The sequence below is a fragment of the Myxine glutinosa genome, chromosome 1 (assembly GCF_964187855.1).
Source record: "Myxine glutinosa chromosome 1, kmMyxGlut1.1, whole genome shotgun sequence".
In the NCBI taxonomy this organism is placed as follows: domain Eukaryota; kingdom Metazoa; phylum Chordata; class Myxini; order Myxiniformes; family Myxinidae; genus Myxine; species Myxine glutinosa.
In genome coordinates, this window is record NC_136261.1 from 179,345,131 (window position 1) to 179,362,513 (window position 17,383).

At 45.7% G+C, this 17,383-nt stretch overlaps 1 protein-coding gene across 2 annotated transcripts in view; it reads left to right on the forward strand.

Moving 5' to 3' along the window:
• Nucleotides 1–17,383, forward strand: part of LOC137431564 (uncharacterized) — a 61,500-nt gene that overhangs the window by 17,924 nt on the left and 26,193 nt on the right. For both annotated transcript variants that reach the window (XM_078780764.1, XM_078780771.1), the window contains exons 5-7: nt 6,288–6,372; nt 6,575–6,724; nt 10,338–10,397. In XM_078780764.1, coding sequence (XP_078636890.1) covers nt 6,288–6,372; nt 6,575–6,724; nt 10,338–10,397 — 295 coding nt within the window. The remainder of the gene's footprint in view (nt 1–6,287; nt 6,373–6,574; nt 6,725–10,337; nt 10,398–17,383) is intronic.

Sequence of the window (17,383 nt, forward strand, 5' to 3'; positions counted from 1 at the left end):
AAAGGCTGATTTAATTTATATAAAGAAAACATTTAAGATTGTGCAGTCAGTCACTTGGGGTAGCATTTCTCACTGCAGTTATTTAGCATTGCTTTTTTCAATAGCCTTGAGATTGTCCATGCTTGGCTACAATCTTGTATCTGACCTTCTCACACAATTGTCTGGTTTTTTTTTTCTGTCCATGCTCATTGTGGTACACACCGTGACACAAAACGGCAGAATGACTCCTTTTCTCCATTCAAACTGGTTGAATGAGTGATTTCTATATTGAGACGACTTGCCAATGCTCCCAAAGGGAGCAATTGTTTTTAGTTAAAGAAATTATTAAATGAAAAAGTTTTAATTTTGCTTATACATATTACCCTATCATAGGCTAGTAATATCCACTTACCACAAAGAAAATACGCAGGAAAAAGTTTTTGGATTTTTGTACAGTAAATAATAGTAAATTATTGAAGGCATCAACACCTGTTACATTATAAACCACAAGAAAAATTATACATTTCCTTCAGAAAGTATTCACACCCTTGACTTTTTTCACATTTTGTTATGTTACAGCCTGAATTTAAAATGGATTAAATTGTTGTTTTTTTTGTCACTGATCTACACGTAATCTATATATATAAAACACAGTTTGTGTGTGTGTAATGTTACCAATAGACTCCTAAACGGAGAGGCTCACGTGCTTGATATTTGGCATAGACATGGCCATTGAGCCTGGGAAGAACATGGCCGACCTAAAAAAAATTATTTCATAATATTTTTTTACCATATTTTTACCTCAGCGCATTTCAGCGAGGAATATTATGCACGGAATCTGACCGGTGGCAGAGCAGCGCGCTGATTCGCTCAGAGCGATCATGTGATGTTCCTTGCCGCCATTAACTCAGTTACGCGTTCGCACGTATTTCAGAGCGAAAAGCGATTGCGTTTTTTCACATTTCAGCGAGGAACATTGCCATTCACACCACATAGGTTTTTTTTTCTTTCATCTTTACGAGATCCATATTTTTTATTCATATTTACCTCAGCGCATTTCAGCGAGGAATATTATACACGGAATCTGATCAGGTGGCAGAGCAGCGCGCTGATTCGCTCAGAGCGATCACGTGATGCTCCTTGCTGCCATAAACTCACAGTTACGCGTTCGCACGTAATTCACACGTTCAAAACAAACGAGATCCGCGAAGCGAGTTGGTCGAGTCGTGCTAACCAAGATGGCGACACGGCGGCTTCACTTTTCACGGAGTATGAGCGTTCTATATATTTTCAATTCAGTGCGCCCGACTCGCTCACGTACTTGATTTGTCGCATAGACATGGCCATTGGGCCTTCACGGTGTAATTTGTGCGAGGCTTTTGTCCGAGTGAGCTTGAGTCGAGAGGGCGAATGTACGGGTTGGGAATGTACAGGTCTCCCTTCCCCTGCCCGGCAACGCCGGTACTGGAGGGCGTCACAGGATCGGTGAGTCTCCAAAATCCGCTTCGTGCTGTTGCGAAGATGCAGGACGATGTCGCGATTGTTGTGCTGCTCTCCGACCATGAGAACTGCAACGTCATTGTTGACTGGCCCTCCCCTTCCCTCCCCCTTCCCCCTCCCCCCTCCGTCCTCCCCTCCCCCTCCCTTCCCCCTCAACCCTACCCCCTTCCCTTCTCCCCTCCCCCTCCCTTTTCCCCCCTCCCCCTCCCTTCCCCCCCTCCCTTTTCCCCCTCCCCTTCCCCCTCCCCCTCCCCCCTTCACCCTCTCCCCTCCCCCTCTCCCTCCCCCCTCCTCCTCTCCCCTCCCCCTTCCCCCTCCCCCTCCCCCTCCCCTTTCCCCCTCCCCCTCCCCCTCCCCCTCCCCCTCTCCCTCTCCCCTCCTCCTCCCCCCTCCCCCTCCTAATTTGTTCGCCTGCTTCCTCAGGCCCTTTAGTTTTGATACTTCACCTGCCAGGCTGGCCTGTCTCGACCTTGCCTGTCGCTTCAAAGCCTCTTCCTTCCACCAACTAAAGACTTTCCAATAGTCGGGCGGAAAATGTTTCTTTTCCTGTTCTAACTTATCTAATGCCCCATACAGCGCGTCCAATTTCTCCAGCGCAAAAGACCCTTCTTCGGGCCACGGTTCGCCCAGGTCCTTAGTCAGCGCAGCCCATCCCTTCGATGGTCTCGCAGCGGCATAGCCATGCCTTTTGTACATAAAAAATGCTGGGGTATTCCTGAGAGGCTCCCCCGTCCTCACAGGTTTATTACCCATCCTTAGAGGATTTAATTTATCGACGTTGCCTTATCCCCGAGAGGTTCGACCGCCTACACGAGTTTCGGCCGTCTAGTCACAACTTCCTTTTCTGTGCTAACTGTACCTTACGTTCCGGACGTCCCACGCCCTTATAACACTTCTATCCTTACTTACGAAACCAGTCTATTCCCTATCCTCCTGCGCCCTCTTGAGGCACCTTACTCCTATCCCGTAACGTTACCCAACGACTCCATAAAACAGTCAGTTGCTCCAGGACCCAAACGGTCCGTTTCTTAAATCAGGTTCTTGGATCAGACTCAAAGCAGGGGACGGAACAGACGGCACCCGAGCAAGAGAGTGGGTTACAATTTGGACTGACCCCCAGGCTATAAAGAAAAAACAAAAGAAAACCACAGCTCACCTGACCCGGATCAATTGCCAGCTGGTCTCACCACTCACTTGCCTGGGACCGCGTCCCGGACTGCACGGACTGATCCCACCGCTGCCACCAATTGTCGGATTGAGACTCAAAGGACTTGAGACTGAGATGGAGGTGTCTACGATCACCAACACGTAGCGAAATGACATACTTGGTTCCATTTCCGTGAAATCGAACTTGATATTTGCGAACGGCCCGATTGGCGGGGGACGACCCCCGTCATGAGCGTGTCTTGGCGGTGCTCCTCTATTGTGTTGTTGGCAGACCACACACGATCGGCACACTTCGGCTACAATCCGTGATAAACCCGGTGCCGCCCAAGTATAGTTTATCTGTCCCATCACCCCCCTCTGGCACACATGGCCGTTTTGATGTGCCATGCGTGCCAGCCAAGGCAGCAAGGCCTGGGGCGCTATAGGTTTCCCGTCAAGGGTCCACATCTCCCCTGTCCCGGGGCGTGTCGCCCCTTGTTTTATCCAGTCCTCGTGTTCGGCCGTTGTCACATCGGTTTGCAAATTTATGATATCGTCCTTAGTTGGTGTGGCAGGTGGCCCCACAGTCGGTATGTCGACGATCGGTGCGGGTGTCCCCTTTGCCCGTGTTACCATCGGCATGTTGCGTCCCACCTGTTGATTGGCGGCCTTCCCTGCCGCCTCGTCCGCCCTTGCGTTGCCTCGAGCGACGTCGGTGTCCGCCCTTTGATGGCCGCGACATTTTATCACTGCGATAGCGCGGGGAAGCAAAATGCTGTGGAGGAGCCCTTCCACTAATGCGCCATTCTTTATCACCGAACCTGCAGATGTGAGGAAACCTCGCATCTTCCAAATTGCTCCTTTGTCGTGGACTACTCCGTGTGCATAAGCCGAATCTGTGTAAATGTTGACGGCAAGACCTTCCGCCAAGGTGCAAGCTCTTGTCAGCGTGCACAGCTCCGCCTGCTGTGCAGAAAATGTAGATGGAAGACGCCCGCTTTCTACCGTCTCGCTATCGGAGACTTAATAATTTAAAAAATGACTATATATATATATATATATATATGATCAACGACATAACAGCGTGACGAATGCTGTCCCGATCTCCTGTGGACCGAAGTCATGAGACCAAAGCGTCACCTCTGTCCTGGAGGCCTCAGCCCGGCCACTCTGTTGACAGATATTTCATTCTTTGATCCCCATTGGCTAAACATCAAGCAGAGCTGCTAATCCAGGTTTCGGGCTTATTTGCCCTCATCAGGATGGCATACTGCAAAAAACAATCCAACCAATGAGGACCAAACTCATCTATTAAGTGAATCAAAGCAACTTCTTTTAATGGTGAGCACCAGCCACGGATTTTGTCTCGCACAGTAAAAACCGCATAACCCGCAAGGAACCAACAGCCTGCCTGCCACCCAGACCATCGTTCCCGCCAGTGCAAACCAAAACCAGTGCAAACCGGGCTGAGGCCACGGAGGCCTCGCTGTTATGTCGTTGATTATTATCTCTGCCGATCGCACTGCACCCCCTGGTTTTGGTTTGCAATAAAAAAAATTATATATATATTTATATATATATAATTTTGCATAAGTATTCAACCCCCTGAGTGAAAACTTTGTAGAAGTGCCTTTAGCAGCGATTACAGCTTTGAGTCTTTTTGTGTATGTCTGTATCAGCTTTGCACATCTGGATTTGGGGAGTTTCTCCCATTCTTCCTTGCAGATTTGCTCAAGCTCTGTCAAGTTGGATGGGAAGCATTGGTGAACAGCATTCTTCAAGTCTTTCCAAAGATTCTCAATGGGATTCAAGTCTCGGCTTTAGCTGGGCCACTCAAGGACTTTCATTTTCTTGTCCTGAAGCCATCCCAGTGTTGCTTTGGCTGTATGCCTGGGGTTATTGTCCTATTGGAATGTAAATCTTCACTGCAGTCTCAGGTCTTTTGTACTCTGAAGCAGTTCTCCTGAAGGATTTGCCTGTATTTGGCTCCATTCATTATCCCTCTATCCTTACAAGTCTCCCATATCCCTGATGCTGAAAAGCATCCCCATTACATCATGTTGCCACCACCATGCTTCACGTGAGGGTTGGTTTTATAAGGGTGATGATCTGTGCTCAGTTTCCAGCAGACGTAGTGCTTTGAATTCAGGCCAAAGAGTTTAATTTTCATCTCATCTGACCACAGAATCTTTTGTCTCATGCTCTGAGTCTTTCACGTGCCTTTTTGCAAACTCCAGGCATGCTGTCATGTGCCTTTTCTCAGGAGAGGTTTCCGTCTGGCCACTCTCCCATAAAGCCTAGATTTGTGAAGTGCCGCAGAGATTTTTGTCCTTCTGGCAGGTCTCCTATCCTGGCCAAGGTACTCTGTAGTTTTGTCAGAGTGGTCATTGGATTCTTGATCACCTCCTTGACTAAGGTTCTTCTTGCCCGGTTGCTCAGTGTGGTCGGGCGGCCAGCTCTTCGGAAGGGTCTGGGTAGTTCCATATTATTTTCCTTCCCTAATGATGGAGCTCACTGTGCTCTTGGGAACTTTCAACACTCTAGAAATTGTTTTATACCCTTCCCCAGATTGATGTCTCCTCACAATTATATCTCGGAGTTATACGGACAGTTGCTTGGATGTCATGGTAGAGTTTCTGCTCTGGCATGAACTGTCAACTGTGGGACCTCATATAGAAAGGTGTGTTTCTTTCTAAATCATGTCCAATCAATTGATTTGGCCATAGGTGTACTCTCAAGGATGACTAAAGGAAGTTGGATGCACCTGAGCTCAATTTGGAGCTTCATAGCAAAGGGGTTGAATACTTACTGACAATATATTTCAGCTTTTCATTCTTAATTATTTTGTCAAAAATCATTTCATAAAAATTCCAATTTGATGTTATGGTGTATTACGTGTAGATCAGTGACAAGAAAAATCTCAATTTAATCCATTTTAAATTCAGGCTGTAGTACAACAAAAGGTGCAAAACGTCAAGGGGTGTGAATACTTGTGAATCACTTGTAAATATAATGGAGGTCAATTGGCATAATAAGGGATGTTGGTGCACGGCTGGATAAAGGCAGCTGTATTAAGGATTTGAAATCTCAGCAGCTGGATACTGATCTAGTCATTGGAATTACCATGTTTCATTGGATTCACAAATGTCCAGCCTGATCATTGATGATCCTCGGGGGTGGGTAATCCTGCTGTCTCATTTGGTCAAACTGAAAAGGTACAAATAAGTACTCTCTCTAATCTCCAACATAGAGGGTAGGGATTCGAGGTTGCACTACTTTTCAGTTTGGAATGGGTTCCTTTGAAATGGCCTTGCAAGGTATTCAAAGCAACTTTGGCATGAACACCAAGTACTTCTGAGAGAGCAGTGCCAACGACATCCCATAAATACAATCCTGAGCAGAGTTTCCTTTGTCTTATTAGGTTTTGTAGAGTTTACTCAGTGGTGTTTTTAATCGGTGTCATTTTTACATTGAAATTGTTGCGACTTTAAACCTCCAACAGGTGTCTCTCTAACCCTGCTGTCTGTGTGTTTCCCTCCTTCCACTGTGTTCTCGTGTTCTGTCCCATTCTGTGTTCTAGCTCTTCCATGAGCTTAGACTTCATCTACAAAAATAACCAGATTTACTGTGTCGCCTCCCCTCCATATAATTGTTTTTGTCAGGCAGGATTGGTGAAAAATTTGCGACGGCGCATGTATAACACGTCCCCTGCCATCACAAACAGAGGGCGTAAAAAACGAGAGAGAGGTAGGCTGCTGACAGCATGGAGTATTGTGGGTTTTTTAAATCTATTTTGGAATACCTTTTACATTTTGTATTTTCTTCTCTTGGTGCAAGATTTATCAAGAATAATTTTTTATATTAAAAATAATAATAATTAAATAATCATTTTGAGTACGATTGTTGCATTATACGTTGAGTGAATGGAAAATACATTTTCTTTTTTTAGTTAATGGAACTGCTGACTGCATTAAGCTGCAAAAGTTGGTTGAGGAGTTTCAGTGCAAGCAAGAGACAGAGTGCGAAACCTCTGGCAGTCCTCAAGAGAGTCTTAGTGGGAATATGGGAGATTTTGACAAAAACATGTTCCATATCACAGGTATGTTCATATGTTGATTTGACAGTCCTTTTTCCCCTCTTACTAGTTTGTCTGGCCCGGTGTTGGCTTAGCGGTTTGGGTGCTGGCTTGGGATCCTAGGATGCTGAGTTTGAACCCTGGTCGATTGTTGAATTAACGCCAGGGGGGTTCACTCAGCCTGTCATCCTTCCGAGGTCGGCAAATTGAGTACCAGCTCACTGCTAATTGGGGCACTGCATCAGCGGCGCAAAACGCGCTTCCAGAGCAATGATGCAACCAGCAGCCACAGGCTGCATACGAAACAACAACAACTAGTTTGTCTTACTTGAAATTGAATTGCTTGTTTTCTCTTCTTCAACAATAATACAATTTGTGTTATCCTAATTTTGTCTAAACAGTCGGCTTCACTAATCGAATGTGATGATGAGATGTAATCACAAAGGGTTCACTTCACATTTTCCGATATGTAAAGCAAAAGGATAGTGTCAGTAAGGCTTTTAATTTTGTTTGTGGAATTTCCATTCCGTGTTTATATAATTTCCATATCTGGGTTCTTCCTACCATCTTTGGTCTTTGTTCCTTTCACACTTTTGTTTCGAAACAGAACTTTCACAGCTTAGCTGACAGACAGTTTTGGGAAATAATTTTTGTGAAGAAGAAGAGAAATATGTCGGGTACTCCTGACTGAGAAATAAGGAAAGTGAAGCATTTTAAAATGTCATCACCAACCTTTTTTCATATTTCTCTTTATTAGTCCCCTACCGGTGTACACCGGAGGGGACTATCGGTTTGCACTCCGTCCCTCCGTCTGTCAGTCTGTCAGTCAGTCACGCAAAGAACAGTTTTCCGGACTTTTTTTCTAAACGCTAATGCCTAGGTCACACATAGGCGGATTTGTCGGCGACTACTGGCGACTGAAAAAATCGCCACCATCCGCCGACAATCGTAATGAAACCGTAATGGACGGTCGCCTGTAGTCGTGGTTATCCTCCCCAGGTCGGCTGCAGTCGGCAAGAGTCGCAAAGGGGCCAAAAAGTTTTTAAAATGTTTAGAAACGGCGCGCTCAGTCGCAATGGAAAAAAAATCCGCCATGCTGTCGTGATGGAACCGCCATGCTGTCGTCGGTATCCGTAATAAGAGCGTAAAGCGGCCGCAACCCAGTCGCTCATAGTCTGCCGCAATCGCCCCACCAGCTGGCACGGCAGAGATGCGAATGCCATACGGCCTTCCTGCGGCATCTTCCCGACTACGGGCCGACACTGTTGCGGCTGCATATCGACTACAGAAGAACTACCACGTCTCCCCTGCGGCTATGGGAGACGGACGACGACAGCAGTAGGACTAGTGGCGGCCGAGTTACGGCCATTGGCGACAAAGATACGACTGCCTGGCGACTGCATTACGACATACCACGATTCCATGGCAGGACAGGATGGTGTGAGCGTCTCCGTGGAGTGAGGTCCTGTGGTGCCGACAAGGATATGGCTTTATTGTTTGGACTTGGGACTTTTGGGAACTTTATTTTTGGGACTTTGGTCCTTTGGAAACTTTATTTATGGGACTTGGGACCAGTGGAAATAATTTGTGGGACTTTATTTCCATTCTCTCTCCCTGCAGAAAAGTTTGATTATTACATTACAATGATACATCTTTATTAACTTTGTTATTGTACATCAAACATCTTTATGCTTCATGTCATACATCATTGAAATGAATAAAGTGAAATGTAAAATAGAGAAATAAAGATTTAAAAAGTTGTGTGAATCGTCTCCAATCGCCGGCGGTCTTATTGCAGTCTTGCGGACGTCGGAGTAAACCGCCACCCGGCCCCAATGCAGTCGCCGCGATCCGCCATCGGTCGTAATCTAGCCGCCAGACTGTCGCCACGCTGCCGCCGTGCATCCGCAATGCAGTCGTCGTCGATCTTCAACAGTCGCCATCCCACTCGGGGCGTCGTCGCAATGCAGTCGCAATGTGGCCGCCTGCAGTCGCCATACTGCCGCCTGACCATATTTGACCGCCCGAAATCGCCAGTGATCGCCGAAAAATCTTGATCGCCGGCAGTCGCCGGTAGTCGCCAAAATATCCGCCTATGTGTGACCTAGGCATTAAGTCTAATGATTGCAAACTTGGCACATGGTTTCCTCATGATAAGTTACAGATGAAGTTCGAACTTCATGACGTTTCGATCATTTTTGACAAAGTTATGGCACTTTGAACTTTGGGAATTCTGATAATTCTGATGATCCTTAACTCAGTGCCATTTTAAGTTTTAATTTCCTTTAAAAAAGATTTTCTTTGCAATAATTGGACCGATTGAGATCAAATTTTCACCGTAGGGGGGACTCGGTCTGTAGAATATTTTAATGGTAATTATGACGTCACAGGTCACGTGGTTCGGCCGCCATATTGTTTTTCGTGAAAACATGAAAACCCCTTTTTCTCTGCAATGGCTGAACAGATCGAGGCCAAGCTTTGCAGGCAGAATCGCATACCCATGACGAACAAAAAAGTCAGCGAGCATGACGTCATCCATCACATGGTTTCAGAGTTATGACGTTTTTCAGCATGAACCTTTAAAACCGAGCTCCTCCCTCATTTTTGATCCAATTGAGGGGAAACTTCACAAATCTGTTCAGCATGTCAGTCTACTAAAATGTCCTTTTGGAATTTGCGATAGGGCACGTGGTTTGGCAGATATCATTAATTAAACGAAAATATTTTTAAAATGGATATCTCTTGAATCGCTAGTACCTCAGACCGTGAGTTGGTAATTATATAATTCACACAGTGCAATACGTGCAGGCTGCTCCACGGAGCGACCTTGCGGGCTTATCAATGAGGCGAGGCATGACACACATGTGTCTCAGCATACCTCAGATCAACTTTGAAAACCAGCATCAACCGTGCATAAATTTGCATATTCGATCATTTTTGACAAAGTTATGGCACTTTGAACTTTGGTAGGGGACATGTATTGCAGCGCAATACTCAGAATGCTTGTTCCTTCTCATGCTTCCTTTTGCTTTTCTTTTTGCTCTCTTTTATGTCATTTACTCTTAATTTGTCTTTCTTTAACGATCTGTGTGGGGAGACGTGAATTCTTACAATCTGCTTATGTAAGGCTCATTTGGCTGTGCCTGGATGGATTTGAGGGTAGAGGAATAGCAGTTGAAATCTGAATCCTTTCCAGGTTCCTCCTGATGACTCTTTCATTGTTCTTTGCTTATCCGGGTTCTTTCTTATGACTCCAACACAGTATTTGGTCGTTCATTTGATAAATGTCACCCATGCTAATTGTCACCCAAATGTCATATTCCCTACAGCTTTCAATTATTGCTCATTATACATTGTGCTTGAATTTATTCAATTGCTCGTTGTACGTTTTTTAAAATATATCCATTTGCAGTAAGAAATTAACACATCAGCATCACGATCAGACAGGCAGCATTTGGTGGTGTTAATCGCCTTGCGTGTTGATACACAGACATTTCATACTGACCGATTGCCAACATGTTTGGTGGAAGCTAGGGCATTGGGATGCACAACTGATTTCTATTTTCCCCAGATGCAGTTATTTTGATTTGTGTATTCATGGTGCTAAATGTGGTTGTTGTTTGTTTGTTGTTTACAGGCATTCACACAGTCTACAATGAGCCGCAATATTCTGCTGAGTCTTATGGCAACTCAACAGGTGAGCTATCGTGCCCACTTTCGTGAAAAAGAACTGGGGTTATTCTGCTTTTGCTGGCACCATAATCGATAGTTACAACACAAAGTCAGACATGCATTGACAAATACAAAGCCCTTCACTGTTATGGTACTCGGACCCCTTTCTGAGAATCGTGATCTTGAAGTGTAGGAAATGCTTGAATGTGCAGATGATCCGGGGAGTGATGCCAGGGGAGCCCTGTTCTCTTGCCAGGAACACCCATGTGGTAAGGAGAGGGTGAGGTTCTGGACTAATTACAATCCAAACCCTGATGCTGGATGGAGCAGCAGAGGAGGATTTATCTTTCCCAATGGTCCCTAAGGCTCATCTTAAATCGTTAATGCTGGAACTGCCAGATGATAATTTCCCAACTGCAGTGAATGCTGCAGCTGCTTGGTGATCTCCAGTACTCTCTGATCTCCATGTCACTGGATCCAAGATTTTTTTTTCCAGTCAGTAATTGTGGTGCTACTGCTGCGCAACAGTCTCACCATGTTAAACAAATTCCCATGCAGGCATCTTTCCATAGAACACTAAAATCAAGCTCCGCGGTGATGGATACGTGATGAAGGTGGCAGGTAGAAGTGATCATAAGGAGACCCTTGTCGCAGGGCCTCTACCTAAACAGTGGTGTTTTGATGGTGTATTCGGACTTGGGATGGGAATGTTACTCATAACTGCCATTGTGACTGGAGCAGTCCTGTTCAGGATCAGCTCTGCTCATCCCAATAGGGAAGGGGCTAGAATAGGTGCCCTAAACATAGTCTGTCTTGACTTATCCAACTGTGTAGTCACACCCTGGGGAGTTACCTATCCTGTGGTCGAATCAAAAAAATATAATTGTAAAGTGAATGTCAGAACCTTTATAAACAATGCCCATATTGACGGACCTGAGAAAAGAACCACTCTCGATGCCAGAGAACTCGCTAAGTTCGCTAATCTCTAGATGCCTAACCCTAACCTCATGCCTCTGCAACTCCAGCTGAGTAAAGAAAAGTGAGCCACCGCCATCATTGCCTATGCCCCAACACTTCCAACCACATGTTGACATCTATCACTTTACTCATAAATTATTTTCCCTTTGGTAAACTTGGGAGAAAACCAAAACACATTACCTCACAGCCCTTGGTTTTTTGTCACGACCCAATATCCTGTCCCGATTTTTCAAAATGTTCCAAGTACACTTTCCCTGCATCATTTCCTTCTACATGTACTACAACTAACGTGTTCCTGTCATGACCTGACACAATGTAATTTAAACCTCCTTCAATACCCCTTACTACTGCTCCCTCAGAACAACACAAACTCTGTGTACAAAATCCTTCCTGCCGAATAAAACGTCGACATTTATAATTTCATTGCCAACAAAAACGGTCTCCCTGACATCATTCCTACCTGTCTCACTCACTGAACCCACACCACCGCCTCCACTCGCTACACCCTCACCATGTGACTTGAGACTTAAAAAATGACTTCATTACAACTCTGTAAATGGAAAATTATGAAGTGGATTGAATGCAGTCAGTTTTTGATGAAAACATTGATGCACAGAGGTTTTGGGTGCAGTTCAGACAGGGAGATACAATGTGTGGCCTAGTATCATATGCAGAACAGGGTAGACATTGAAGGTAGATTAGCCCCTTCCTAAAGCTCATGAATTTGAACAGCTGGATTTTCAACAGTCCACTATTGACGTAGTAATTTGCCTTATACTAGCTTGGTTTTCAGAAGCTTAGAATCCAAATCTTTAGTAATGCTGCCTTCACCTGTTTTTGTCCCCCGTCACACCGCGGAGCGAAAGTGGGACTATGGTTTTCCCCTCCGTCCGTGTGTGCGTCCGTCCGTGCATGCGTCCATCCGTGCGTGCGTCCATCCGTCTGTCTTGTCCGTGCGTGCATGCGTGCGTAACCGAAGGACCGAATTCTAATTTGGTGTGTGGGTGCAACCCACGTCAAAATCCAAGATGGCCGCCGCCATGTATGTCTGAACCTTGTGAGTGAAATATCTTGAAAAATAAGTGAAGTACCAACTTCTAATGTGGTGTGGTGGTGTATCTACGCATAAGGAAGAACGCTATTGAAAATTGGGTCGCCACGTGAAAATCCAAGATGGCCGCCTTGCATCTTCCACTTTGTCAACTCCCATCACTTCACCGACGGGGGACCGAGGCGTAACGCTTGTTGAACCTGCGGCTGCACCCTCTACTGTGCCATTCCATTGTTGTCCAACACAAGGCTCCCGCATGCACATACACACACATATATATATTTATTTTTTTTTGATAGATATATATATATATATAGATATATATATATATATATATAGATATATATATATATATAGATATATATAATTATATAATTATATATAATTATATCTATATATATATATATATCTATCTATATATATATATATATATATATATATATATATATATATATATATATATATATATATATATATATATATATAATATACAGATATATAGATATATTTCTTTTTAATGTGTTACTACGGGTGCTGTGTTCCCATCTTGTGTGTCATATAAAGCATGAGTGTAGAAGACTGATCGTCCTTGTAAATGATTTATGCCTATATATGGATTTCACTCGACACTGCTCCTGGGTTTAGAACTTGCCAAACTGCTCCGGCAGCATGATAAATATTCACGTTCAAACCTGCCTTTTCAACTGGGTTTGATTTTTCTATTTCGGGAAAGGGACTGACTTTTTCTCTGCCTCCACTAACTTTAATGCCATCACATTCGTTCTGTATCTCTGGGTTATAATTCCATTATCCATCATGCACAGATGCACACTTGTAATTGACAGTCACTGTTGCTTGACTTGTCGCTGCTATTCCTCCACCCCTTTCCTGGTACAAGTGGTACAAGGCATAAAATGTATTGATTGCAGGCAACTTTTTCTGAACCCTTACCTTTACACCCAGTTGTGCTCTATTTGAACATTTCACACACTAACAGTGTAACAAAATACTCCAAGATCAGGCTATCAAAAAGGGAAATCTATATAAATAAATAAAACACAGTTTGTGTGTGTGTGTGTGTGTGTGTGTGTGTGTGTGTGTGTGTGTGTGTGTGTGTGTGTGTGTGTGTGTGTGTGTGTGTGTGTATATGTTACCGATAGACTCCTAAACGGAGAGGCTCACGTGCTTGATATTTGGCATAGACATGGCCATTGAGCCTGGAAGGACATGGCCTACCTAAAAATATTTGACGAGATCCATATTTTTTATTAATATTTACCTCAGCGCATTTCAGCGAGGAACATTATACACGGAATCTCAGCCTGTGCCAGAGCAGCTCGCTGATTCGCTCGGAGTTATCACGTGATGTTCCATCCTCGCCGCCAGACCACTGAACGGAAAATATATAGAATGACCATTGCCATTCACACCACATAGGTGGAGATGCAGCTACCGGGCGCCATCTTGGTTGGCACTCGATGCTGGGCGATGGTGATTTCCGTCACGCGTTTGCACGTAATTCAGGGCGAAAAGCGATTGCGTTTTTTCACCTTTTGTGCGATCGTGTTTTGTGTCGATTTTTTGTCGATTTTTGTCGATTTTGTGCGATATGAATTAAACGTCTTTGAAACAGCTGTGAAACGTCTTTCCACAACCCTTCCTTAACCGATTGGAGCAGTTTATTGCCGCACAAAATGGCATTTTAACAGTTGTCTGGCTTTTAAAATCTGGGACATGTTCAAAACAAGCGAGATCCGCAAAGCGAGTTGGTCGAGTCGTGTTAACCAAGATGGCGACACGGCGGCTACACTTTTCACGGAGTATGAGCATTCTATATATTTTCAATTCAGTGCGCCAGACTCGCTCACGTACTTGATGTGTGGCATAGACATGGCCATTGGGCCTTCACGGTGTAATTTGTGCGAGGCTTTTGTTCGAGTGAGCTTGAGTCGAGAGGGCGAATGTACGGGTTGGGAATGTACGGGTCTCCCTTCCCCCGCCCGGCAACGCCGGTACTGGAGGGCGTCACAGGATCGGTGAGTCTCCAAAATCCGCTTCGTGCTGTTGTTGCGAAGATGCAGGACGATGTCGCGGTTGTTGTGCTGCTCTCCTCCCATGAGAACTGCAACGTCATTGTTGACTGGCCCTCCCCTTCCTCCCCTCCCCTTCCCCCTCTCCTTCCCCTTCCCTCCCCTCCCCCTCCCCCCTCCGTCCTCCCCTTCCCCCTCCCCCCTACCCAACCCCCTCCCCCCTACCCAACCCCCTCCCCTTCCCCCTCCCCTCCCCTTCCCCCTTCCCCTCCCCTTCCCTCCTCCCCCTTCCCTCCCCTCCCCCTCCATTTCCCCCCTCCCCCTTCCCCTCCCTTCCCCTCCTCCCCCTTCCCCACCCCCTCCCCTTCCCACTCCCTTCCCCCTACACCCTACCCCCTCCCTTTCCCCCCTCCCCCTCCCCTCCCCTTCCCCTCCCCCTTCCCCCTCCCCTCTCCCCCATCCCCCTCCTCCCCATCCCCCTCCTCCCCATCCCCCCCTCTCCTCCCCTACCCCCCCCGTTCCCCTCCCCTTTCCCCTCCCCTCCCCTCCCCTACCCCCCCTCCCCTCCCCTTCCCCCTTCCCCCTCCCCCCTCCCCTCTCCCCCATCCCCCTCCTCCCCACCCCCCCCTCTCCTCCCCTACACCCCGTTCCCCTCCCCTTTCCCCTCCCCTCCCTCGCCCGGCAATGCCGGGTACTTCTGCTAGTATTAAATAATTGGCAAGAATCAAACATCTTCTAGCAGTTCTTGTAGACCTTGATACCATTCATAGTACTACTACTACTACTACTACTACAACAACTACTACAACTACTACTACTACTACTACTACTACTACTACTACTACTACCACCTTTACTATTTTAGTGGCTCCAATTGATCCCACCTTGTGGGGGTGTGGGTCAGCTGCAGGAGTTGGATTGGTCCATGTTTACACGAACTGACTGACTGTTCGACTGCAGCTGCTTTGAACAGGAATTTGCGATTTGGCCAAAGTTCCAGATAGCCTCTTATTCCACAAAATATACTGTGGGATAGTGCTGTACGCGAACCTATTTCCCGAACTCGGCGAGTTGAGCCTGAGTCGAGCCGTGTTTGGCTGTCAACTTGGAAAATAACTGGGATATTTTCCTATCGCATAAAATGAAGTATTTGCATTATTTTGCAAGTGTGTGCCGTAGAAAGATGTCTTCGTATATGAATCGGATGTCCTTCCAATGGTCATGTTGTTTCTCTTTGTGAATTTCAAAGCAAAACGTGACCGTAAATCAGACACTTGTGGCGGTTACCTTACACTCACAGTTACCTGTCTGGCTCTGTTAGCCATGGCCACGGTTTTCAGGAGTGGCTAAGTATGGATAGCGTTTCGATTTGATTTGTCAATGTGAGTCACCCTTCAATATGATAGGAATTGAAAAACAATATCAAGCAGCAGGCCTGCAGCGATAACAAGTCTTATCTTCCATTTCCTGTCAACAGTAAACTCTTTTCATAATCAATTTGATAGTCGTGACAGCTGATGGGTTTATGAAAAAGACAGCATGTTGTACTTCACAAACATATTGCACATTATCGGTGAGTGTCATTGAGGACGTAAAATGCACGGAAAAGGATCTTTTATAACATGTCATTGTTGTTGTTGTTGTTGTCGAGGCTGTTGTTTTGGGCTCCTTCCGTGTACGTTTATGTATTTATGCCTCTGCCGATGAAGTCGACGGAGTCATTATGTTTTCGGGTTGTCCGTCTGGGTGTCCATCCGTTTGTGCGTCCGTCCATCCGTCTGTCAGTGATAGGTTTTCGTTATCGGGATCCAAGTCAAACTTGGTGCAGGTATGCATAATGAGGTAAAGATGAACTGATTAGATTTTTGGGGTCACAAGGTCATAGGTCAAAGGCCATGTTAGGTAAAAAAAATCCTGCTCCCATTATAACTTGTGAACCAGTGATGGGATTTTGACAAGTTGGTACAACTATGTATTATGATGCAAAGATGAACTGATTTGATTTTGGGGTCAAAGGTCACAGTCTGTCATAGGTTTATGGCGAGAAAGGCTGAAGGGGTCTAAATCAAACTTGGTATAATAAATAATGGATGGAATAGATTCACCTTTCTTTAGTGGAAACAAAATGGCGAATGACGCTAACTGATATTGCTTGTGCTCCTTTTCAGTGACGAACGCGATGTTACCTCCATGAACATGTCGCTTCCTGTGTGCCAGAGAAATAAAGACACACGGCTTTTATATGTAGATTTCGATTATTGGATAAAAGTATATCGTTGTATTGTAATTCAAGCAGTGCTGTGGCCAGTTGTACCTGCCAACGCAGCTTAGATTGAGGCCATGCGTCCATCGGACCATGCCCGCCCCCCTCCCCCACCACCCAATAATTTTCAATGCAGTGAAAAAGAAATTGGCCAATGTCACAAATAATTCGTTAAAAAAACAATATTAAAACTTCTCGCAACACCAAACAGCTGTCATTGGGAAATCATGCCATTGTCAATTGTCATCATGCCATTGTCATCCTTGGCACACCTGAGCTCGTCGCCACATACAAGGCTTTCATCTGCAGCTCAATGGAATACTGTTCTCCCCTCTGGGCCGGTGCTCCTGCCTCACACCTAGCTCGGCTTCACGCTGTTGAAACCAAAGCTTTCAGAATCATTGGAATCTCCCGCGATGACGCTATCTCCGAGGGTCTTTCACTTACTCACCGCAGGCAGGTTGGTGGTCTTTCTGTCTTCCACTGAATCCTCTCTGGCCTTGCTCCCCCAGCTCCCTCTGGGCTCTGCCCCCTAATATTCCTACAGGTCGCACAAGATCTGCCAGCAACCCTCTTATGGTTAAACTGACAAAATCAAGACCTTCACTTCTTCTGCTCACCTTCACTCCTTCATTCCTCTTTTCTCCCACCTCTGGAACAAACTCCCTCACTCTCTTCAATCCCACTCC